At 35.9% G+C, this 26778-nt stretch overlaps 1 protein-coding gene across 1 annotated transcript in view; it reads left to right on the top strand.

The window, feature by feature from the left end:
• Nucleotides 1-26778, top strand: part of ube2f (ubiquitin-conjugating enzyme E2F (putative)) — a 42630-nt gene that overhangs the window by 5788 nt on the left and 10064 nt on the right. The window contains exons 3-9 of the mRNA XM_032568314.1: nucleotides 1906-1935; nucleotides 3263-3328; nucleotides 10384-10451; nucleotides 11841-11911; nucleotides 13439-13496; nucleotides 18668-18700; nucleotides 19841-19903. Of these exons, the coding sequence (XP_032424205.1) occupies nucleotides 1906-1935; nucleotides 3263-3328; nucleotides 10384-10451; nucleotides 11841-11911; nucleotides 13439-13496; nucleotides 18668-18700; nucleotides 19841-19903 (389 nt within the window). The remainder of the gene's footprint in view (nucleotides 1-1905; nucleotides 1936-3262; nucleotides 3329-10383; nucleotides 10452-11840; nucleotides 11912-13438; nucleotides 13497-18667; nucleotides 18701-19840; nucleotides 19904-26778) is intronic.

The following is a 26778-nucleotide window of genomic DNA, read 5'->3' as shown; positions in this document are numbered from 1 at the left end:
TAAAACCTCTGCAGGTTTGACTATAAATTGTTAATAATAAAACACAAGAAATTGGACATATCTGTTTCAAGTATTCGTATTTATGTTGTTTTTTTATTTTTAGGTTTTATTTTTGCTTTTGTCTTTTCATTGGGTTTTAAAATTTTACCTTATTTTCTTATAATATGAGCAAGGCTTGTCTAATGAGAAATGCTCTCAAGAAACAATAAAATAACCAATAACTTTTCAGCAAGTTCATCTGGCTACAGTAAAACCACAAACATAGCCACACTTAAAAGGGGTAATTGTTCCTGATCATCATAAATAATAGGCTTTCTGACTGTTTTGTCTGTTATTGCAATTTTTTTATTTTTATGGGCTCAGCTCAATAAGCTTCTTATCTCTTGAAATATTTGACTCTTTTATTATAATTATGTTTCCTTTTCTACTTATACCCTTTACCTGCTCTATGCATTAGCCTATGCATTCACTTGTAAATCAGTGATTACTGTAAGAAGTAACGTCATACAGGTTCTAAGGGCTTTCAGTAAAGGATTTAGATTTTGTTGCCTAAAATTTGAAATTGTTTCAATGAAGTAACACCTGTTCTTCCAGAAGTAAAACATAGACTTGAGATGTAAATTGAATAAATAAATAACATTTGATTTAATTTAATTTTAATTTTTTAAATAAGTGAATAGAATTAGTAAATAATTAATCAAGGAAATAAATAAAACAATATTTGTTTCTTTAAGTAAATAAGAACTCTTCTAAATATTGAAGTAAATATTTAAAGGCATAAAAACTAAAGGCATATTAAAATACAGACCTTTACTATTTAATGTATTTTAGCTAAATTAATTTAACAAATAAGTTATCTAATATATATACAAGTGTTTATGTACATAAGTACATAAAAAAAACTAACAAATATTGATATAAAATTAAAAAAACAGGTTAAAATGTCCAAATAAGTACATATATTTATAAGTTAATATGTAAATAAATAGACATTTTACTAAATAAGTGAGTAAATAATAAAATGTTTAAAGCAAATGAATTAATACTTTATTTTGAGGAAATATATTTATGTCTTTTTGGAAAGTGTATGACGTTTTTGTTATTAGAAAGTTTATCACAGATGACTGTAGTTTATAAACAAATGTATAATTTCAATGTCTGCTGCATATTGCTAGCTTCATTAGGTGAAACAATAGCTCTCTGCTGGGGAGCTGTTAATTAGCTTTCTCCTGTAGGTGGGAGGAAGAGAAATAAAAAAAAAAAGAAGAGCAAACCAAAAAATATTTTCCACTGAGAATCAATTTAATTAGATTTATTCATAATAGCTGTACTTTTATGAATAAAAATAGATACATCTTATCAAATGACAACAACAGCATATAGGGCCCAGAGAAACAAAGATTTTTTTTTCCTTTAGTGGCTGAAAATATGTTTAACAAAACAGAACCTAATAACCAGAGCCAGCATCAGCAAATCAACTCTCTGCTGTTTTCCTGCTTTTCATCCTTTTTTTCTGCTCTTACTTTCATCTTTTGTCCCACTGCACCAGTCAGTTTTTTTTTCTGCTAAAACATTATGCTGCATGCAAGACATTTTTTTCCTTTCTTATTCAGTTCCCACATTTGATATTATGTGGAAAAACTTCGTTTATGAACCAGAAGAGTGGGAGTGTTAGTTCTCTGTGCTGTTGGCCTAATTACACACCGTTCCAAACACTTTGAATCTTCAGGAACCGCAACACACAAAGGAATAATCCCCATCAAGCTCAACAGAGCGATGGTTATAGAAAGAGACGCTCCACATCTGTTTATTTTAAATCAAATGTACCCACTGAGGATCTACTCACAGATCCAGAATGTTTAACTTGTTTTGTTCTAACTCATTGTTCTTATTTTGTCCCAACAGAAGTTGCAGAACTTGAAGCCAATCTCCCTAGTAAGTGTGCCACATATTTTACCGCTCCACATTCTGCCTAAGGCAGAGTCACTGAAACTGAGAGCAGAATAAAAACATCATCAATTCTTTCTGAGTTAAGGGACATGGCTGTCAGAGCTCACATATGCTCTTCATCTTTACTTTAATACTTTGAGATGGGAGTCACCTTTTACTTGAACTGATGCTTTTTGGAATCTTGGGAAATCTACTGTAAACTTATTGCATTCAACATGATTTCTTTCAAAAGACTGATGTTCTTCATTTCTGCACAGCAACTGCCCTCGTCACTTTAATCCTTAACGAATACAAAACTAAATTAATAGCGTCAAGATGTGGACAGTAAGTCTGTAGGGACTTATTACTTTCTATGGTATCCTAAAATACCATAATAAAAGAATAATTTATTATCTGACATGTTACATGAGTCAACTGGCTCAAACTAAATGATAACGAGGTATAACGCACAGTTTCAGTATATTTTATACAATTAGATTAAATTATACAGAATATTTGTGCAATTTTTCTGGAATATTGATCTCTGTGATACAGGAAAATACTTACAGCTGAAACCAGAATTTCACCTACACCAAATAAAAAGACACTTACACCCTTTTTTACTGTCTGAAGTTAAATCAGACCAAACTTCTCTTGTTTAGGTCAGTTAGAATTACTGAGAATAATTGGTTATAAATAGTTTGGTACTAACTGGTTTGTTTAGAGGTACAAAATGTAAGTAGCAAGAGAAGAAAATGGCAGTTTTACTATGAATTGGGGTTGAAGTGACACTGGGGTGGTAAAACATGCTGACAGCCTCTTTGACATTCAAGGATTCATGGCCCCACTCTGACTCCATATCAAAACTGTGCCCCAGTAAAAACATTTAGCCTTTTTGAGTTATGAGGGGTTATTAATGGCGAACACTCTTTTTCTTCAATCTTTTTTGGAATAAAGTAGAGGTTCAGCTTTGTGTTTATCCATTTTCATGATGGCGCCCATAACAGTTCAACTTAAGTAAATATTGGATGTCTTTAAATGGTCAAATATATCAACATAATTGCTCTTATTCATTCAGCTTGCAGTACTGATCTTTGAACACTAGGGGGGAATGTGGTGCCACGGGGATACCTATAGGCAATCTATAAATCTCGTTTTCATTGCTGACAATAGGGATAATCTGGGGGTTAAATTGGCTTTAATAAAGATAAAACTTTTAAATATGTGCAGATTTTTACACCACAAAGGCATATTACTGTTATGATTCAAACTTTTCAGTCTAAATGCTGACAGCTGTCATTCTCTGTTTCGCCGTTGTTTTTACTGTGTGCAGGTACATGCAAAGCCAGTTTCCCAGATGAGAATAAGCTGCATCACTTTCAGCTGGCTGTGTCTCCTGGTAAGAAAAACCTCATTTTGCAACTTGTCAAATATAATCAGAAATGCAGATATCGTATATTTCAATTTAATCTGCATAACTGAAAGTTTGGACTGATAAATTGCGGTAAACTTCCACATACACTCATGTTGTACACAAGGGATTTTAATATAAAGAGAATAAAGATTTTTCTTCAGGTTAGGACTCTCGGTATGTTGCCGAGAGTGAAAGTGCATCCGTTCGCTGTTTTGTTTCTAATTTTGTGTGCGCATTTTCACTGAATGGCACTTGGAGCCCTGCTCTGTATTTCCATATTACGGTTACACTTTGATAAGCACATAGTGAAGTCCATTGTGCATGCTCAGCAGCCTTCCAGGCTAAGTGGGCTACCTATCAAGTGTCGAACAACACAAACATACCAGTGTGGAATTACTCAAGTCTCTGGAGGTTGTCTTACCTGTCACTTCCCTGCCTGTCACAGGGAAACTGTAACACAACCTAAACCCAGTGTTACCTTCTCCACTACCTGCATTTAAAAAGCTGCCCAACAGTTAATGTATTATGCAGAAACTAGAAACTGGGAACAAATATCTGTCTGTCTGTCATTAATTAATTACGCAGAGATATTAACAACATGCACAGTTAAAAACACAGACAGCAAAGGGAATAAAACTTAAGAGTAAAACATTTTGAATATGAACATTTTAAAACAATTTATGTTAAATCTTATAGTTTTGCCGATTTTTGTAACATGGGTTTTAGAATTTAGCTGAGTTTTCAAAATTATTCCTTAATATTTTTTCTGTGATGCTTGTTCAACGACATTCCTGTTGGTCTGAACATGCAAGGACCATTATGAAGCTTTAGTAACTGAAAACATAAACTTTGTTTTCTTTGTATCATGGGTTAAGGAGGAGTCGTTAAGTCTTGGTATTTTATGTAAAGTGTTGTTAAATTTTTCATTGGCTGCTTCACAGCTTTTACAGCTTTTAAATGGCACTGTAGTTGGTGTAAATTTGCAAATTTACTTAATGACAGATTTCTGGGTCACTATTAATATATGGGCTGAAGAAGATCAGATGTAAAACAGTTCCATAAGAGATTCCTGTTTCAGTTTTGAGAAAAATAGTCTTACTATTACCAATGACAACACATTGTTCACAATCTTTGAAGTATGACTGAATTATTTTGTTATTAAGAGAGGTGAAAATAATTGGATTTATTTATTTATGTTTTATTTTGCAAGAACCAGAATTCTAACTTCTGCAGATTATCTCTGAACTCATGTTGCACATAAATCAATTTATCTTTAGCTGCATTTCCACTGATCATATTATTGCAAAGTGGAATTACCAAAATAAGTTTGCTTAATGAAAACATACCAAATTCGAAAAAGCAAGTTTTTCTCTAAAGGTGTTTGAACTAGGATAAAGTAGTTTTTTTGGCTACTTATTCATGTGATTTTAATTATGGATCTTATTTAATGGAAACACCGCAATTGCAAAATTGTGTTTTTTCGACAGCAGAACAACAATTATTCGCTCCCATTCGTTAGGGAAACATAGCAATTTGTAGATGCTCCTCACCCTAATTTATGTGTATAAAATCTACCAGTCCAGAGGATAATTTTATTCCGTTTTAACCTCTTGGCCACCACAGACAGACCATAAGAACTGTCAAAGGACATTAGGGACATGATGGTAGATCTTTACTTGGCTGGAAGGGGATCCAGGAAAATCAAATAGACGGTTGACAGCTAGTGGTGTGATTACTGGGAAATAGTGGAAATATTTCCACTATGAGACTTCATGTTGGGTCTCTTGAAGTGAGAATGATCAAGAGAAGGTTTGGTGGTATCATCAACTCACACCTATGTAAAAAGATCTTGTTAAGGATCTGAAATTAGGTTGTTCCACAGCAAAACCTTAGTAGAACTAGATTAGTCTTTCTCTCCTCTCTGTTCAATTACGCTTGCATATTTGTGATTCTGTCTCCTCTGTGTCACTCAAACTGGCACCATGATTTCAGATTAGCTGTCAGAAAGAACTTTGTAAGCAATATCTGTGGAGAAAACACAAAGATCAGCGATTAGTGAAAAGGATTGGTGTCTTGTTCTTTTAAAAAGAATTGATATGGAGATTGAGTTCTCAGAGAAAGACTCACTCAATTATTTAAAAAGACTGCCTCCCCTGGCGCAGCCGTCCCAGTTCACACCGCCTTCCTTTCTCTCTCCTCCTGATTTAGACCTCACAGTTTTGGACTCTGTTCCTGTTGTTACGCACTTTGTTCCGCTTTACTCATCAGTTCACCAGGTGTGTTTATTTTCAAGTACAGTGTAAAAAGTTATTTAATAAGAAGCACTTCAGATCTTGCTGCGAGGCATGTGTGTGTTTATAGAACAGGATTTGTAATCCTAACCAGTAGTCAAATGAAAAATATTACATCAAATCATGTGCGTCTGTGATGCTGATCGCCATTTTTGTGTGTCTCAGTTCTCTAAATTGAATTGCAGTAGATGTTTTATCAGTTTTATCCACAGTCAAAAGTATAGGAAAGCTTGCCCTGGGGCTCAGGCTGTCTAGTTTGTCTTGTGTGTTGAAGGTAAAATCATGTTGACTTGTTTTGTAGAGAATACACAGCTTACGGCCATGCATGCTTTTCTTGCGTTTTCTCTTTGTGTCGTTTTGTTCTGTTTTCTCATGCTCCTGTTATCGTTTACATATCTCAGGGCTACAATGGGCTGCTTACTCTAGCTCAGCGTTATTTGAGCAGCAAATAGGAGTGCCATAAGTGACTCATAATGATTTTATTCACATGCAGTTTTAATCAAAACTGCCTCTGTTCTGCTCATTAAAACAGATAAGTATTCCTGTCATTTTCAGTCATCCGATTCAAGACAGAGGATTCAAGACATGATGTTACTACTCCTTAGTAACATCATGTCATTCTGTTTCATTTGAACAGCACATGGTGGGAGTAATATTGGAGTTTATGGTCTATACTTGTATCTCAACTTTTCTTATTCAACCCACCACTTTGGGTTACGCATTTACGTATGGGTTCAGCAAAATGCTGCTGCAGTGTTGGATAGAATTGGGGTAAATAAGGAAGAAATAGTCAAAAATGAAAATGTGCAATACATTTGCTGAAATGTATTGCACATTTCAGCAACAATGCAGTTCAAAGTGCTTAACATCATAAAAACATCATACAGTCACCAAATATGAAACAAGCAATACATGTAATTCTTTTTCAAATGCTGTCATCAAAATTTTCAAGCAAACATACATCAAATATATTGATAAATTTCCCACTTACTAATAATCAAAGGGAACTCTAAACGAATGGGATTTTAGTCTTAATTTAAAGGAACTCAGTGTTTCGGCTGTTTTACAGTTTTCTGAAAGTTGGTTCCAGATTTGTGGTGCATAGAAGCTGAATGCTGCTTCTCCGTGTTTGGTTCTGGTTCTGGGGATGCAGAGCAGACCAGAACCAGAAGACCTGAGGGGTCTGGAAGGTTGATACAACAACAAATCTTTCATGTATTTTGGTGCTGTTCCGTGAGAACATGAGCAGCAGCGTTATGGATCAGCTGGGTTGTTTTTAGACAGACTTGTAAAGACACTGTTGCAGTAATCAATGCAACTAAAGATAAACGTATGGATGAGTTTCTCTAGATCTTGCTGAGGCATTAGTCCTTTAATCCTGGAAATGTTCTTCATGTGATAAAAGGCTGACTTTGTCTTTATGTGACAAAGTCTTTATGTGACTCTGAAGGTTCATGTCTGAGTCATCACTGCACCCAGATTACAGACTAAAGAATTTGCATGCTGACTCTTGCAGTTTTGTTTCTGTTTAACTAAAATTGTTCAGGGCTGTGAAAATCAATTATTCGGATGAATAGATGGACAAGCAGAAATACCTGCTTTCTCTGAAAGAAAAGGATTATTTATGTCTTTTATATCTTGGTGATCAATCACATCAGGTGGCTACAATATAGTAAATTGTGGAAAGACCTTCATGGGTAAAAATGTTTTTGCTCGATGTTTTATTCACAAACAGAGTCTATTTTATTAAATTATTATTGAGCAGTCTTCTCACATGAACTCAGAAGCATGCAGGAAAACATCACAGAGGGGGGTTTCAGCTGGAAGCATGCTCTCACAGCGTGAAATACAGACGATTGTTTGCAGGGAAGCACAAAATGAGGAGGACATGTTTGTCAAAGTACAGCGTGGAAATAACAATGTTTCCTTCACAGCACCTTGGATGATGGATGGGGCTTTCTGTGTCCTGCTTTTGTGCTGGAATTTACACCACATGTTACTGGGTCTATCCAAGTATTGATGAGCGGGTCTGAAGAATCATACTGGTCAGCAGAAAAGTGTGTAAGGCAGCAGCCCTTAGAATGGTGCACACTTGCAGTTAAATGGCCCTGGAGACTCCTTGTTACATTTGCACATTGTTCCACTTCCTCTTTGTGTTTTGCTTGGAGCCCATGTGAAAAATGGAACAGCTGAAGACTCTGGTTCAAACATGAAAATGGGCTTATTTTTGTATTTTGTCTGGTTGTGCAAAATAAACAAGAGAAAAAATACAGTTTTATGCATTTGTTTGCAGTTTTAAATGTCTCCTCCTACTTCTCTCAGTTTAGTTTTCCTTTTTCACTAAAACGGTTCTTATTTGTGGCGTCAGGCTCTGAGTTTTTGAGGGATGGGGACTCCAGCAACCCTGCGAGGTGAACATGTTCTGACCCATCTTTTATTCACAATATAAAAAGGGCACTAATGAAAGAAAAACTGGACAGAAGACTAGATGTGTCTCTGTACTGGACGTGTCTTTCTGCTGTTTTGCATGGCAATAAATGGCATATTGTTTTGCATATTGCGCCATAGAGATGCAGAGGGAGTGTATTTTTAGAAGGCTCGGCAAGAGGTTGCATCTAATTAAAGTATTTTAGTTAAATGGGACAAAAGATGAAAAATATGTTTAATTATAGTCATAGTTATGCCTGATAGATACAAAGATTACATCTTTTTAGACCAAAAGTGCAGAGGATGTGTTGGTCTGTAACTTTTAGAAATATATCCTGCTTAAATGATGATAAGTTGTGTCGCATTTGATTTGACATATTTTTTCATAAATCTGCTTAAGCGTGAACTCATTTTTAAAAAATTGCATGTTATTCTTTTATATTATTATTATTAAAAATGATTTCCCCCCTCTAGTTGGTAAGTAGAAGTATTTTGAAAGTCTTCACAATAAATCCTCTTTTGATTTGTGTGATTTACTTATAAAGGGTGTGAATTATTTAAATGCTTTGTTGCCTCTCTTTTGTCTTGCTGAATTCAAACAAAATTATTGAATAGACAAGTCTCTGTTTGGAGAAATACAAAAAAGATACACTTCTCTTTGGATCTCTGTCTTATTGTGTTGTGTTATGTTTTTTTTAAGTTCAAGATAAAAATTTTCAGCCTTTGGGCCAAATGTTTCTCTTATAAATATGAGCGGCAGAGTGCTCTCAGTAACAATAAATATCAAAGTCAGTTAGATTGAAACTTACAGTAAAAATACCGTTGTTACTCACTAGCCTGAGGAGTAAGCAGTAAAAGTTTTAAAAGTCAAATGTTTCTTAACAACGATGTCTGATTGTTCTTGCCTGCTGCAGACAGTCATGAATTGTTCATTACATCTTACTGAAGCTGTCATACAGAGGATGTTCATGGTTTTGTGCCTTCCTCTTGCTCCTTCTTTTGTTCATCCATCAAACTTGTAGTCTCTTGATCATTTTGGTCTCTCATTTTCTTACCACTTACACATGTTCTGGGTTCCTGCACAGTCTTGAAAAGTGTAGAATGCAATTTTAGTATTTTCCAGATCTTTGGGTGTGAAAATACTTGTATTTCCACAGTTTGTATCCTGTGCCAGTTTAAGAAGATCCAAATCTTTGCAAACAGTTTTTCTAAACAAAATTTGATATAAAAGATGTTATGAAAATGACAACCTCAAAATCTTGAATTTAATACTTCATGGAGCAGTGGTGGGTACCGCTAACTAAAAAACTACAACAAGAAATGCAACTTTTATTATTTGTATGTCAAGTACATGTGATGCATTGACAATAAACCGGACTTTGACTTTGATTTCACATTTATTTCTAAAATATTATGTTTAGATCGTAGCAAAGAGAAGGCTGTTTGGTATTAAATGCCTCCATGGTGGGTATGAAGTAAAGGTTGGTATATAACATCTTGTGGCAGCCGCTGCCTTCTTGTTTAGGTACAAAAACACCAAAACTACTCAAGAAAATTGAGAAAAGACAAAATAAGGCGCACCCCACTTCGGAATAACGCATGTTTGGGGATTAACCAGATTAATTTCAAAAGAAAAACAAAATGGTAAATTTAATTCGGCTAATTAAGAAGAATAGTTTTTTAGACTCAGGAAAGAGAAGTACTGTGTGTGTTTGTGTGTGTTGATAGCTGAACCTAACAAACAAAAAAACCCAAGATGATTAATTAGCAATTAGAAACAATGTTGTGGCTTGTATCAATGCATAGCCCTCTTTAGATCCAATGTACTGCATTACTCAGGTTTTGAAAGTTATTAAATGTAAATGATCATAATGAAATGTCTTGTTAAAGCAGAACTTGCTCTTGTGTTTCAAATAATGATGTTGGTACTGCAGGATCCCTTAAATCTGGCAAAATAAACACAAATAGATTTACTGAAATAAACATGTTCACTTATTCTTAATGTTTCAATGCTGTAAAACAGTAATTACCACAATAACTGTTTGTTAGTCCAATTCTAAAGAGATCAATTCTGGTGGGCAACTATTTAAGAAGAAAGAGCTTTGGATGGGAGCTGATTAATTTTTTTTTTTGTTTTTTTTACTTTAGTCGCATAAAACCAGTTTTTAGTTCACATTGTCTAATCTCTTGAAGATGAAGGAACACTTAATTTTCATAATTACTGGATAATAATAGAATGCTTTTTCAACAGGGATTTTTTGTTGTTGTAAGAGACACACATTTGTGTCTGTCTGTCAATAATTGCTCTTTTTCTCTCCTCAGATGAGGGTTATTACCAAAGTGGAAGGTTTCAGTTTGAAATAGATGTCCCTGAAGCCTATAACATGGTGGTGAGTAGTTATTAATATTTTATTTCAGATGTTTAGGTTTTGGCTTTTTACCTTCATGTGAAAAATTCAGAAAGGCTGTCAAGTCTTTTTCAAACATATTTGGAAATGTGGATGTTTACCTTAAATCATAACAACTATGAGAAATTCATATAATTTTTGTAAACAATTAAAGCTGAAAAAAAGACCCTAATTGAAAGCAACTGCTAATAGCCATCCAAGGAAGTCCACCCTGAAAGAAGACAGCAAGACACTAAAAGAAGTCTTGGTATCCACTGCAGGATCTTGCTTTAGCTGATATGCAAGATAGTAGTTGTTTGATCTGTAAGAGATTTCACTACTTGAACTTTCACAAGAGATGTGCAAGATAAAAACTTATTTCTGAAGAAATAAAAGAAGCAGTTTGTTTGATGCAACAATGTAGAAATGACGTTGCAAATTGTAATGATCATATATTAAATAATTATTCCTATCATACTTGATTTTAATAGAAATTTTAAAAGAAATACCAACTAAAACCATTAACATGCTGACATTCTAGCACTGTATATTTACAATACTGTATTTAAGTGAAAACACAACCCAGATGAACTCACATCTCTTGTTTTAGTAATATTGGAAGAAGAGCAAAACCCATGGAACTGCTGGCCTAGAATGCTAGGTCAGGACTTATAAAAATAGTAAATTGGTGCAGTGAGGCTGTGGTGTATGCAGACAATCAATATAAACCTCTTTTCACTGCCTTTCCAGAGGTCACACTTTGCTCTTTACTTCCTACTTACTTTGCTCCATCCTAACCACTATTGAGAGTTTCTTTTAAACTTTTTTAGCATCTTTCTCTTTCTCTGTTTAGAAATTAACATAAATTGATCAAGAAGTTAACCAGGCAGAAGAGACAAATGGCTAATGTCATTGAAACCAAATTTTGGTCACAGGGAAATGTGCATGAATTAATGAAATTTTGACACAGATTTAAATATATTTAGTGACCAGTTGCACACATGGCAGAAGCTTCCCCCATACCATTGCTTTCTCTCAGTGGGACATCAGAAGATCCTGAGGAATAATCTGTTGAGGAAAGGTTCAAAGATCACAACAAAGAGCCTGTGTTTAACTTTCCAGATAAAAATCAACTGGTTTCTGCTGGGGAACTGAATCTCTGGAGACTCTATTCCACAATCCAAAGGTGGTATTAGATTATCCAGACCACCCTTAGATGATGTTGTCCATGCCAAATACTGATATGAAATTGTTGTTGTGTGATTGTGACCAATGACAAACCTTCCATTGAAATACCGCTGTTCTGTTATAACTCATTATGTCCTCCATAAACCATATAGTCAAAGGTCTAATACACTTTTAATTTCTTGCTTTTTCTATATTTTTTTCCAGCCTCCTAAAGTCAGATGTCTGACCAGAATATGGCATCCGAATATCACAGAAAATGGAGAGATCTGTTTGAGGTATTCCTCTATGGCTTTTTACCATTTTGTCACTTTTTTCCTTATACACTGCCTGGCCAAAAAAAAAGTCGCCACCAAAAAATGGTCACACTCTCTAATATTTTGTTGGACCGCCTTTAGTTTTGATTACAGCCCGCATTCGCTGTGGCATTGTTTCAATAAGCTTCTGCAGTGTCACAAGATTTATTTCCATCCAGTGTTGCATTAATCTTTCACCAAGATCTTGTATTGATGATGGGAGAGTCTGACCACTGCGCAAAGCCTTCTCCAGCACATCCCAAAGATTCTCAATGGGGTTAAGGTCTGGACTCTGTGGTGGCCAATCCATGTGTGAAAAAGATGTCTCATGCTCCCTGAACCACTCTTTCACAATGTGAGCCCGATGAATCATGGCATTGTCATCTTGGAATATGCCCGTTCCATTTGGGAAGACAAAATCCATTGATGGAATAACCTGGTCATTCAGTATATTCAGGTAGTCAGCTGACCTCATTCTTTGGGCACACAATGTTGCTGAACCTAGACCTGACCAACTGCAGCAACCCCAGATCATAGCACTGCCCCCACAGGCTTGTACAGTAGGCACTAGGCATGATGGGTGCATCACTTCACCCGCCTCTCTTCTTACCCTGATGCGCCCATCACTCTGGAACAGGGTAAATCTGGACTCATCAGACCACATGACCCTCTTCCATTCCTCCAGAGTCCAACCTTTATGCTCCCTAGCAAACTGAAGCCTTTTTTTCTGGTTAGCCTTACTGATTAGAGGTTTTCTTACGGCTACACAGCTGTTCAATCCCAACCCCTTGAGTTCCCTTCGCATTGTGCGTGTGGAAATGCTTTTGCGTTCACAATTAAACATACTCCTGAGTTCTGCTGTTGTTTTTCCTCGATTTGGTTTGACCAAGCGTTTAAGTAATCGCCGATCACGATCATTCAGGATTTTTTTCCGACCACATTTCTTCCTGGAAGACGATGGTTCCCCACCATCCTTCCAGTTTTTAATGATGCGTTGGACAGTTCTTAACCCAATTCTAGTAGTTTCTGCAATCTCCTTAGATGTTTTCTCTGCTTGATGCATGCCAATGATTTGACCCTTCTTAAACAGACTAACGTCTTTTCCACGACCACAGGATGTGTCTTTTGCCATGGTTGTTTAAGAAATGAGGAGTTACTCATTGCATCAGCTGGGGTTAAATAACTTGTTGCCAGCTGAAAGATAATCGCCTATGCAGTACTTATCCAATAGGAGGCTTGTACCTATTTGCTTAGTTAAATCCAGGTGGCAACTTTTTTTTTGGCCAGGCAGTGTAGTTTAGGCTGTTTTAATTGGTATTCTGTAGAGAGGTCCTAACTCATTTTCTTCTATTAAAAAAGGAAATTACCTTACTGGTGCTGTAATTGTAGTTTTCTAAGGGAGTTTGTTCCTTCATAATTAGTTTGAGCACCAGCAGGAATTGGTTGATATTCCTAATATAATTAGAAAACAGAGTATAGTGTGACCTGCATGTCTCTTTTTTTCTGCAGCTTATTGAGAGAACATTCAATTGACGGCACAGGTTGGGCACCAACTAGAACATTAAAGGTAAAATGCATTTATTGTGGTTATAAGTTACGTATCTTAAAGGATTTGAAGAGTTTCTGAAAACTGGTACCATTAAAATCTATATTAGACACAAGTATGAACCATTCTGATATACAAATTTATTTTTATCTAAACTGTTCTGTTGTAGCTGTCTTGGTATATCAGAATGAAGGAGGCTAAATACAAATAAACCAAAACTGAAATAAACCAAGCATTATTTTCCTTCCACGTTGAGCGTGTTTGTCAATTGAGGTATACAGGATAAATGTCACTTTAAAGGTAAAAATATATTAATTTATATTATTTATTATTGACTAATTTATTCCAAGTCAAAAAATGCTGGTATTTTAAAAGGGTTGTGTTGACGTTTGCGATTGACTGTAAAGTGTTGTTAAAGTTCATAACAGGCTCAGAATATTTTGAATTTTTGCTTTGAAAACATTTTCATTTGTCCCAATTTTGTTGTGAACTTTCAAATTAAAAGTTAAATTTGGGCTTCTGTCTACAGTGACCTTCAGATCACCTTCTCTTGTAAGACTTTTTTATGTTCAGAGGATGAAACAGAGGAGCCCATTTAGCTTTGAGAGCGAGGTTCCTTGCCGCAATGGCTTAATATTTGTTGTAATTATGGCATTGTAAGCCTCCTGCTACCTGAAATACCAGAAGCAATGCTATTGACAGTGACACCTCTTATATAATGAGCCACTGTTGCTTTGCTAAACTGCTGTATTTGACATTTAGCAGAAAGTAAAGGCATGATGCTTTCTATGGATCTGTTCCCACCTTATCACTGGGTTGTTTAAGGTAAACTTAAAAATGGAAACTTTTTCACTTGCATTTAAAAGAGTTCATTGAGTTTTCAAGTTACTGTTCAGTCAAGCTCTCCTTTTCAAGCTGTTAAAGAATAGTCAGAGGTTTAAAGCAAGGACACTCTCTTCGATCTTCACTTAGGATTTGATGAAAATTACCTCTGATAGAAACTACGACTTTAAACTATGTTATACAAGGAAGGAGCTCTGCCCTCCATGCTAAAACTGGCTGTTTTTTTCCAAAGAGACCCAAGACAAGATCAACATTCTCCTCAGTATCTGCGCTGGTTTTCTCCTTGAATACAAACTATCTATGACGACCTCCAAAGTAACTTTTTTTGTCAAAATTTTAGAGTTTATGATTTGGGAGTTTTCCACTATTTTGTCCTCACTTTTCTTATAGTTTCAGACAAAGCAACTTTCTCTTGAGTTTTCTATTGTTTGAAAGATTATAGTTTAAAATGTTGAATATATCAAGTGCATAAAATAATTGTCAACAATAACAATAGTTTTGAAAGAGACGTGATTATCTCTAAAAAGAAATTACAAGTGAATTTATTTATTTATTTGCTAAATTGATTGGTATTATATGTAAACATAATAGTTTCATAGCTGTGACATTGTATATTTGTTTCACTTTAGTCTACATGAAACAATTCTTGCTACTCAGTTCAAATATATATAACATATCCTCACATTTACAGGTACTGCTGTTTTTTCAGCTATCTGTTTCCCTTTTGTCTGACCTTCCATTAGAGCCTCTGGGATTGAAAGGTCACCAGAATTCACAAGGGGGCTATAATGAACTGCATCTGCTTTTACTTCATGTTTATTTGAACAAGGATTCCTTTTTTTCCTGCTAGCTCTAATTGTGATGGATATTTCTCAACCCTTTGGGACTTGGATACAGTGGACCTCCAGTGTTATGGGGTTTAGGGACTGCAGCCATCCACGAAAAGCTGAAACTTGATACCCCCTCTACAAACTCTTGTAACTGCCTACTTTAATAGTTCACATGCCAAACGTACCTTAAGATGCATTGATATGCATAGTGGAAACAATTTTAGAACTACCAAAGCTAACATCCACAATCTTTGTTATCTCTACTCTTGGGGATTCAGCCGAGGAAAGTGAATGGTGCTCCTGGATTGGCTGCTTTGCAAATGCCTTCCAATAACTTGTCAATTAGCATTGTGCCGAGGTATTTCAGAATCCAAAGCTCAATTTATTTAGAATATATTGAATAAACCTGTGAATAAGCAAATTTTACGCAAATATTTCAGAGTGATCCTTTACCTTGGCACTAAAAATGTGTTTCAGAAGTTTCAAACAAAACCCAATAATAACACATTCACTAAGTGTCATAATAGGGCTTTGGGAAATAAAGCTGAGAGTATTCACAGGTTTGATAAACATCCATTGTCTTCCAATATCACCTGAATTAAGGTTTTAAATGAACTGACTGTTTATATTACCAGATATGTGAAAATGACCCAATTTAGAGTTTCCATAAAAGTATTTCTATACCTCTTATTTGAATTCACTATATACATCCATATTGTGTTTTTCGTTGTGTAACACAAATTAATTCAAAATGAAGAATGGTTTTGTCAGAAATTATTCACATCTTTTTACTGACATGCGTAGGAACTTTCAAAGAAATCAGAAAAAAAATCCCAGAAATACTGTAAGCCTCAGTTAGATGACAGTACAATTATAAAAAACTAAACAAGCATGGCTTGTTTGAAGGATCTGTCAGGAGAAAAGAGCTTCTCTCTAAAATGAGCACAGTGTGATTTTTGGTTTCTCCTTTTTTCTTTAAAATCAAAAACACTGCTTGAAAATGTACAGCAAATGGAAAATTTAAGATTTTTGTCTATAATCCACTAAGCAAAAACTAAAAACTGCATGCTCACTGTACAGCACAGGGGTGAACGGATGATAATGTGAGAATACTTGTGCTGGTTCAGCCTATTATTCTGCCAAATGGTCACAGCCATCAGTAACACTGTAAAGAAATTTGAGTCAAAACCTTTTAATACACAACCAAGAAACTGATAAAGTTATTTAGACATCAGCAACATAAATGTGTTGCCTTTACTGTCAGCTATTATTCTGGAAAACCTCTCCAGTGTTTAGTCAAAGATAGGTGTGGATGTGGTCATAGGTGTGTGAGCGGTTGAGCTTGAGTGCAGGTGCGTCATCCAGTGTCAGAGCGTGCACAAAAATATGTGGGGAAAAAAAAACAAAGGTGCAAAAGCTGCTAAGCAGAATGTGTGTTGAGTGGGTGGTTTGTCCCTGTTCTCTGGTCACCACTCTTCTCCACGCAACCCACACATGAAGCACAAACTTATTTTCCTTCTTAAGACATGCATACTGCATATCGAATGTTCTTTAATCTGAGCTCATTCTGCTTGTCTTATTAATTTTTTTTACGTTATAAAACTGACAACACTGGTGTGAAAAATATATACTCAGAAACAGAAAACATTTGATAAATTTTCTAGATTTGGAGAACTTGATTCTGGTTTACTATGTGATTTTTTGTGATTGTGACATACAAATGTAACGTTTGTCAGTTTTATTTTACATTATTAGTTTTATTTTATTATACATAAAACTTGTTTTTTTTAAACAAGATTTTGAGCTCAGATTGAAGAGGGAACTTTAATGAGATATCATGGATTGTTATGATCTGCAATGTTTTTATTCTCATTCTGATTGATTGGTTTGTGCACATGAGTCCTGGGGAGGAGATGTTTATGAAAGTTGCATGTCCAGCATGATTTAAATAATCTGTTTAGAGCCAGTTCTAGATAGTTCTCTGCTGCTTAGTAGCTTTAGTTATTTTTAATGCCAATAGCTAAACTGAGTTCAACTAAATTGAGAGCTTGTTTCAGTCTAATGTCAGCAATTTCCATGTGGTATTTTATCTAACCAATCTCTTGACAATAATCTCTTGTTATTTAAGTGTGTTTATTCAATATGCATGCCTGAACGCATGCAGGAATTAAAAAAACAAAACAAAACAACATCTGTCTCATTTAACGTGAAATTTCCCACAGAATAACTGTTGTTTACTTCCATTGTTGACAGCACAAAACAGATGTTCAGAACAACTCTTCTAAAGCTGAAACCATTCAAGAATCATTGTTGCTTCTTAGAATGTAAATGGAGTAAATCAATATGGAATGAATGAGAAGTGACTTGGAAAAGCTTCTGAACATTAAAAGTAATTGTCAATTAAAAAATGAGCTACTTTGTATTGAAGCAAAACTGGAGGATATTAGTTTTCTATTTGTCTTTATTTTCATTCTTGATCAATGCTGGGAAATTAATTGCATCTGTCTGAACTGTCTCTGCGAATAGAAATGTCAGGATAATAAAAGCTAAAAGGGAAATGAAAAGCTGTTTTGTTGTTCTGTGTTGAAGTCCTGTCACCTGTAGTTGCTGCTAGCTTGAAAAACAAGCCAGAACCCACAGGACCTGTGGGTCATTTAATAACAGAAATGGACAAGATGATGTTTTGTTTTAAGCGAGCTGTTGAAGACACACCTCTGAAGGTTACTGCTTTACTTGTGCTGCATATTAATGAAACTTAGCCTTTTGAAAAACAATGTGTAAGTGGACTCTTCTTTGGCACAAGTAACATCTGTAGATCGTCCTTGTCTATATACACAGCTTGTCTTAATTGCTCCTACGGCATGCAGTGTTAATTAGCAGGCTTTAACTAATCAAAGTAAACATGTTTTCAAAACTGATTATGCTTAACAGGTTTTATTGTGGCTCCATTTGCTCGTGGATGTAAGATTAACTGAGTCCCAAGTAAGAAAATCTATTGAAATGTATCCTCAATTTTTAAATCAATTTATAATCAACAATTTTGACCACAAAGTCCAATATGGCTTTCATCATTATGAAACAGTTTATTTCCAGTTCCGACTTTCAGGCCTTAAATCCAAACAGCACACAGTAGCCCACAACTATTTATTTAGTCTGTGAATTCATGCATGCGCCGATGTCTTTTGTGAGATTAACTCACATTACCCATGTTACCCCACACTTTAAATAGAGTTTATCGAGCTCAAGAGGAATTGTGATGACTGCCATTATCAGGATAGAGAAGAGGAAAGTGTGGGTTGATTGCAGTCCATATTGTTCTCATGATATTCAGTAATTATACTGGAATTGTTTGCTTTTTTTTTAATTGTGCTGCCCTACTTGTAAACCTAGTGGTAGAAATTAGAACTAAAAGCACAGAAATGTTAATTTAACTTTACATTTGTAGCATGGCGGTTATAGAAGAGTAAGCATACATTTTAATGCATTATCTGAGAAATCATTTCTTCTCGTCTTTTCTAGGATGTGGTCTGGGGATTGAACTCCTTGTTTACTGTAAGTAAAACTTTTACTTTTTTTGATGATAAAATTGACACATTTAACTCTAATTTCAACCATCCGTAGCCAAATTGTGACATAATGCTGTAGTTTCTGCTGAATGGACCCTAAACAGGTCTCTGAAGAGGTGTTAAAATGGATTACTCCAGATATTCAGTCATGGAATATTTTTTGACCCCAGTAAAATCTTCACTGCCAAAGTTTCTTATTGTATTTACATGGAGTTATTCTAAAGTCAGATCCAAATAAACAAGGTCACTGTTAATCCCTCTTTAAAGATGTACTGAGACCATAAATTCTGACTTCGGGGAAATCATGTATCTCGTTATGAAGAACACTTTGATGTAACTTCGAGGTCGAAGCGAGAAAAGTGCAAGCCATGTTTTGGAGACTCCAGCTGGCTCAGGAAGCTCGCTACTGCCACCTCTCCTTAGGGTATGCAGTTATACTTTATATTTCTCGTGAAAAGAAAATGATAAAAGGAACATTACTGATACAATTCATTTATTAAAAATATATCTTTGTGATGAAGTAATGGAACAATTCGAAAGGCGACATAAAAACTACCTGAAATGAGACAAATATGTTACGTAATAAATCAAGTATACTTTACCACAACTGATATTTAATATACATATTTAAGTAGACTTTTTATTAATTCTCTGTCGAAAATATCTGTACTTACCCTGAGGTTAGCACTGTGTTCATGGTGATAATTGTGATCTTACCGCTTTATTAGGAAATAACCTCCCAGGCCGTCCTCTCTTTTTATCTCTTTAATAGCACGCCTGCATCTCTTGTGTGTGGCGTCGCTAAGGCGACTGTGTTATTAAACCGTTTTGTTTGTCGCAGTGACAGGCGCTGCGGTGACATTACACACAGTTGGTGGTGTTGAAGTAGATTTTATTTCCCATGACAGCTTTTCCTAATTAACAACATTTGACCCACAGAATGAAGAGCTGAGTCCTGAAAGTATGCTAATAAAATGACAGAACATTGAACAGCCTCTAGGCACAAATAGTTTAGAAGTGATGTATGTTTTTCAATGTTTGACTCAACATCACTGCTTTGGCCCTTTCGTTATTATTGTGGTTATTTTTAATCGGGCCTTCCCTTAATTTACCTCTTCTTCTGCAGGACCTGCTGAACTTTGATGACCCACTGAACATCGATGCAGCAGAACATCATCTGAGAGACAAGGTGAGGTACAGGACGAATTTAGGTCTCTTTTCATCACCACATTAGGAGATGCTGCAAGCAAGAATTGTGGACTTTTAAATGCATTTAATTCACTTCTGCATAATTTCTGAGAATCGCCTACAGTCTTTTTAATCAATTTTACATCTGCTTGTGTGAACACAAGGGTTACCCTGCATAAAAATCTGTTTAAACCAGATCATCACCATGCAGCTGTGACACTTCCTGCTGCAGCTTTTTCTGAAACACCATGGGATTTAGTTGCTGTTTTAGGTGGTGTAATGTAATAATAGAAGAGCTTTAGTTTGGTGTAGTGGGCTGAAGCTGTCTTTCTGGGAATACAGTGACTGTGGACACTCCAAGGCTGTGTTCACAGAAAGGCACTTGGCCACGCACTGCTGCTAAATTTGGTACCTCTACAGTAGACAACAGGAGATTCAGTTTGCAAATCAAATAATCATATTAAAGCAGATCTCTAGATCTTGCACCCTTTACTGCTGTGGGAAGTGTAAGCGCATTCTGATCAGCTTAATTCAGCATAATAGTGTTCAAACTTTGCGCTGTGAAACCATCTTGAAACTATTCTTCAGGATTAATTAAATCCTTTCTTTCCCTCTACTCTAAATTTTACAGTACATTAAAAAAGCAATGTGATTCAAACAAGATAAGGATGTGTAATTGATGCACAAATTAGCAGTAGTCTGTCTTGCAAAAGTATTAATATCCCTTTTTATATCCGTTTGGTATTAAAGGTAAAGGGGCTGAATTTGGTTACATGTCACACTTCTCACTAGTTTATTTGGAAAAAATGTGGAAATCATGTTTGCTATTCTTTCCACTTTACAAGTATACACTTGGTTTTTAATTTCATTTTTCATGAGACCAATAAAAAGATGTTTGTTATGGGAAAAAGGTTCAAAAGTTATGAAGGTTTTATGGGGTAATGTCATATCATCCAAAAATACCTACTTACTATCTTACATTTATGAGTTAGTTATTCTTACACAATCAAAAATAAACCCCAGTATGTTTTTTACTGAGGGAGCCAGGATTTGTCATGTGGCAATTGTAAAAATAATATTGTAAAGTCTGTAACCATAAATTCACAGTTAAAATGGCTTTACAGTTTTAGAAAAACAACAGATGGGAGTTTTACACTGTCAATGTTAAGATCTGAGCTCCTATTTTCTGTAATCGGACTCTGGGTTCTACTGAGTCATGCAATAGCTGAAGGTGTAAGTGAAGAGAGTTGTACACAGATAAATAGTCATAAACCTAAATGAAGCTTGAGTAATGTAGCCAAGAAATGAAGGGCAAAAGTTATCAACATTTCTAAAATTTATTTCATTTCATTATATTGCTGCTGATGCTAAAACCATATTTCTTTTTTGAAATTTGCATAATTTTGTCTTTGATGATGAACTGCAATAGTATGCTATAGTTTCTGACTAGTTTTTGGCTGTCCTTGTCAACAAAATCTTTTTAATTGACACATTTTTTAACACATGAATGGAGTATTATGTGTTTTACTGTACTTGCTTTATTATTAACCATAGAAGCTAATTCTTTTACTACTGAACAGAGGAATAATGAGGTTATTTTTGAGTCTTCACAATTTTGTAGATTTAGACTTTGTCAGATATGAAACAACCAGATGAAATGGGGTCAAAATATCCATAATTTTTTCGAACCTACTGGACCCTTCAGGTTTAAAGATTGTTATTTTTACATTGACAAAACATTAGGTTACTCTTACAATAGTATGTTGTCAGTGTTGGATGCTATCATGCTGGATTTGTCCATTTTCTACAGCATGAGAACTAGTAAACATGTGGTTCATGGTCACAGTTCAGTACTAAAACCCCAGTTCTCTGCATGTTATCAGTAATACTAATGGTGCTGGTCGGTGGACCAGGTTGCTACAGCAGGAGGTTCATTAGGGGCTTACATATGACTTCAGTGATGGTCTGCAGTGAAGCAGACACCATACGCTTTGCAGTGCTCTGCTTCCTGCTGGATGGTGTCTCTGCACCTTACATTTCCATTTCCGTTCTCTGTTTCCACCAGAGTCTGATGTGCTGTGACGCAGCAGAAAAGATGCAGTGTTGGTTTAAAAAATGTTAAGACACTGATGTTTTGTGTACATATCTGAAGTCTGTTCTGTTAGCAGAAACTACCGGTATTACGATAATTGAACTCATCTGAAGATGACCAATGAAAGCGTTAAAAACAAACCTCTCTTGATGCGTTACGTAAATCTATTCTCAGTATATTTAGAGCTACTCCACCATCCTGTTGTTCTTCCATGAAGTCACAACAGCTGAAAACATGAAGTTGTTCAACCATGACCCCCCTCCCGCTGAGTCACAGTGTGCCATAATCAACTTCAGGAGTGAGCGGATAGTGGTGTGGGAGGTGGGTGTGCGTGTGTGTGTGTGTGTGTATGTGAATTCTTTTAAATGTAGATGGATTTGCTTTTGTGTGTTGGAGCTTTTAAAGTGGTGCTACTCCTCTGGCTGCTCTCTGAATACATTACCGGTTAAAGTGGCTGAAAGGTAGCATTCTCAGAGGCTGAATGTAGTGTGCAGTTTGTTACTGACTTCAGTTTCTGACAACTAGTTTGATTACTATAATAAATATCTAAAATCCTGTTTCTTGATATCCTGGACATTTTAAATCTATTTTTAAAACTAAATCAAGGCCAGACAGAAAGAAGACTATGTTTGTCCTCGCAAATCTCTCTGTACATTTCTGTTTGATGCTTTGTAAGAGCACTTTAAAAGGCAAACACACACTGACATTTGAAGTCCTTTTTTACCAATTATCTTAGCCCAGTATTTATATAAACAAACAGATTGCCATCTGGTTTCCTGGCACCCAGAATCTAAGACCAAGGTATTTATTTATTTTTGCTGTGGTAGTATTTTCTTTGGGTATCTCCGATTTTAATAAAAGTGGATTTTTCTTCCTCTTTTGACAATACCTACACTGCCTGAAAATTCCCCACTATAAGTGTATTATACACTGCCTGGCCAAAAAAAAAGTCGCCACCTGGATTTAACTAAGCAAATAGGTACAAGCCTCCTATTGGATAAGTACTGCATAGGCGATTATCTTTCAGCTGGCAACAAGTTATTTAACCCCAGCTGATGCAATGAGTAACTCCTCATTTCTTAAACAACCATGGCAAAAGACACATCCTGTGGTCGTGGAAAAGACGTTAGTCTGTTTAAGAAGGGTCAAATCATTGGCATGCATCAAGCAGAGAAAACATCTAAGGAGATTGCAGAAACTACTAGAATTGGGTTAAGAACTGTCCAACGCATCATTAAAAACTGGAAGGATCTTGGGGAACCATCGTCTTCCAGGAGGAAATGTGGTCGGAAATAAATCCTGAATGATCGTGATCGGCGATTACTTAAACGTTTGGTCAAATCAAATCGAAGAAAAACAACAGCAGAACTTAGGAGTATGTTTAATTGTGAACGCAAAAGCATTTCCACACGCACAATGCGAAGGGAACTCAAGGGGTTGGGATTGAACAGCTGTGTAGCCGTAAGAAAACCTCTAATCAGTAAGGCTAACCAGAAAAAAAGGCTGCAGTTTGCTAGGGAGCATAAAGATTGGACTCTGGAGGAATGGAAGAGGGTCATGTGGTCTGATGAGTCCAGATTTACCCTGTTCCAGAGTGATGGGCGCATCAGGGTAAGAAGAGAGGCAGGTGAAGTGATGCACCCATCATGCCTAGTGCCTACTGTACAAGCCTGTGGGGGCAGTGCTATGATCTGGGGTTGCTGCAGTTGGTCAGGTCTAGGTTCAGCAACATTGTGTGCCCAAAGAATGAGGTCAGCTGACTACCTGAATATACTGAATGACCAGGTTATTCCATCAATGGATTTTGTCTTCCCAAATGGAACGGGCATATTCCAAGATGACAATGCCAGGATTCATCGGGCTCACATTGTGAAAGAGTGGTTCAGGGAGCATGAGACATCTTTTTCACACATGGATTGGCCACCACAGAGTCCAGACCTTAACCCCATTGAGAATCTTTGGGATGTGCTGGAGAAGGCTTTGCGCAGTGGTCAGACTCTCCCATCATCAATACAAGATCTTGGTGAAAGATTAATGCAACACTGGATGGAAATAAATCTTGTGACACTGCAGAAGCTTATTGAAACAATGCCACAGCGAATGCGGGCTGTAATCAAAGCTAAAGGCGGTCCAACAAAATATTAGAGAGTGTGACCATTTTTTGGTGGCGACTTTTTTTTTGGCCAGGCAGTGTATATGCTGTCAACAGCAAACTAAAAAGACATTGTTTTATAAGTTGTAATAAAAACACCAAAACATTTTTTATTGAATGTCTCTGTATATTTTCTGCCTGCAGTTGATTTTCCTTTCTGTAAATGAGTGTTTTAATGCAGTAGCATCATCTTAAACGGAACATTTTGAAAAATTCAAACCATTCATTTGATTATATTTTATTAGATAATCTTAGTAATATTTGTCTGCCACAAAACCACTAATTGCACATTTATAGATATAAATGGCATTTGTGGTATCCACTCTTTAATACATAAAGACTAGAAAGCACAAAATTTAAGTAATGCAAATACTATGGCATCACATTACTCCCAAAGACCCAGAAGAAGGTATTAATCAGTCACAACAGCACATTTATGGACTGAGAGTGTATAGCTCTGATTGTGGGCATTTCCATTTATTTGCAGACCCTTTTGCCACCCATTCTCCACCCATCTGTGTGCTCTCGGAGGAACATTGTGTTTGCTATCTGTGTTTAAAGGGCGTATTTGCCAGGTGTTTGTAATAACTCTTCTGACTGTTCTGATTGGCCAGATTTTAAGCGAAAATTTGATGACAGACAGCATGGACTTGGCCTAATAGGAGATTCTGCATTCGCAGAACAGATCTTTAATATTTTTTGTTGCTAAGCCTTTCGACAATTTATAAACTAACAAAAGCAAACCTGTGAAGGCAATGTTGCAGTAATCGGTGCGACTAAACATAAACGCATGGATGAGTTTCTCTAGATCTAGTCGGGACATCAGTCCTTTAGTCCTACAGATAATCTTCAGGTAATAGAAGCTGATTTTAATTGATTTTTAATTGTCTTCATGTGTCTCTGAAGGTTCAGATATGAGTCAATCATTACACCCATTTATCTTTTACGTTCTGGTCAATTATCCAGTGTCTAAAAGTAGTAAGGTTGTTCTTAGAGACACATTTTCTACACCTTTCAAAAGAAATAACTGCCTGGAGATTGGTTTCTAATGTACAAACACCCGACACCATTATACAAGTGTATAACTTTGTTGCTTAGCTGATCTTGCTAGTCCTATTTTAACAACATAAATCAAGTATTAACGAACAATGGAACAGGCAGAGCTTATCAATACCTACAGCTGTAATATTTATACAAAAATGACCATAAGACTGAACTACAGTGAAACAGGTGAAGAATTCTCATACTATCCTCACCGTAATGAAAAGTACACATTGGTGCTTGCAACACAAGGACTGTAGAAGCTTTTTGCCCTAAACCATGATGTAATATGGACCATCTGTTCACCTTCTGTTCAAGTATAACACCTTGGAGAATCTGTAACTGCCTCAGCACCACAGTTCACTTCCTCCTTTCCTGATAAAATCTGGACATTTCCACTAACTATACCAATCGTTTGCTGAGACCACCTGTCCTGGTCTCTACCCTCATCAGTTATCTCATGTGGTTTAGCTTTTCATTAAGATTTAGTCATGTCAAGCACGTTGACACACAATCCATTTACTCCATCCTGATTGGAGCTCTGTTCTCCTCATCGGCTTTCTTCCTGCCAGCTCAAAACTCTGTGGGCCTGTGTAGACCCTCATTAGGGTACCAAAGGTAGACCAAATTGATCCTCTTTGTCTCAGTGTGTAAACAGAAACAGAGCTCACTTATTGGGTATGTAGTCTTTAACTCTTTGCAACTCAACAACATCTGGTCAAGTTTCAGTGGATTATTCTATACTATGAAAGTACATTACAGATGATCTGTATTCAGCTTTGTCTTTGACAAACCACTAACATGACTGGTCCTGCACTGTGGGGGCAGATCAAATGCTCAAATATGTGTCTGCAAGTAAACCAGACTTGGTTTTAATATATTTAACAGAGAATTGAGTCTTTAGTTACATTTGTGTGCTCTCCCCCATTTTTCTCTTCTGCAGTGAATAGTGCGTGTGTTTGAGATGTCTAAACCAAACTGCAGCATAACACAGCACCCTCTACAATAATTGGCACCCCTGTTGAAGATGTGTGAAAAGCACTTGAATACATTCTGATTTTTTCACCTTTACTTGAGAAGACCACAGCATTTTATTAGAATACATTTATTTAGCTGGTACAAAAACAGCTGTTTCTTATACCAATAGTTATCTATTCAGTTAAAAAATACAATAATTTTTTAATGTGGGATTTCAATTTGAGATTATGCTGTGGCAATAAATGATTAATTTTAAGATTCTTCTGGTACCTGCTGGGATTGATGTACATAGTTCAGATGATTTATAAACAGTATTTTATGTTAGTGTATGAAAGAAAGTAGAACATCTTCGAACAGTGAATTTTGCATGTGGAAAACTTTCTAGATAGCAATATGGATTTAAGGTACACAGTTTGGAGGTCTGTTTCATCAAAGTAGCAGCTTTTTAAAAACAAAAATCTGTTAATTTAATAATCTAACTGTTTCTTCAGCAATTTCATGTACTGCAACAATAAATACATTGCTGATGTTTCTAGGAAAAAAAACATATTGACAAACTTTCATCAATAACTTGACATCTGGCAAACCTCACGATTGTTAAACCACCAAGCAT

This window comes from Xiphophorus hellerii, chromosome 7 (genome assembly GCF_003331165.1).
Source record: "Xiphophorus hellerii strain 12219 chromosome 7, Xiphophorus_hellerii-4.1, whole genome shotgun sequence".
Taxonomy (NCBI): Eukaryota; Metazoa; Chordata; class Actinopteri; order Cyprinodontiformes; family Poeciliidae; genus Xiphophorus; species Xiphophorus hellerii.
This window is presented reverse-complemented; position numbering and strand designations above follow the sequence as displayed.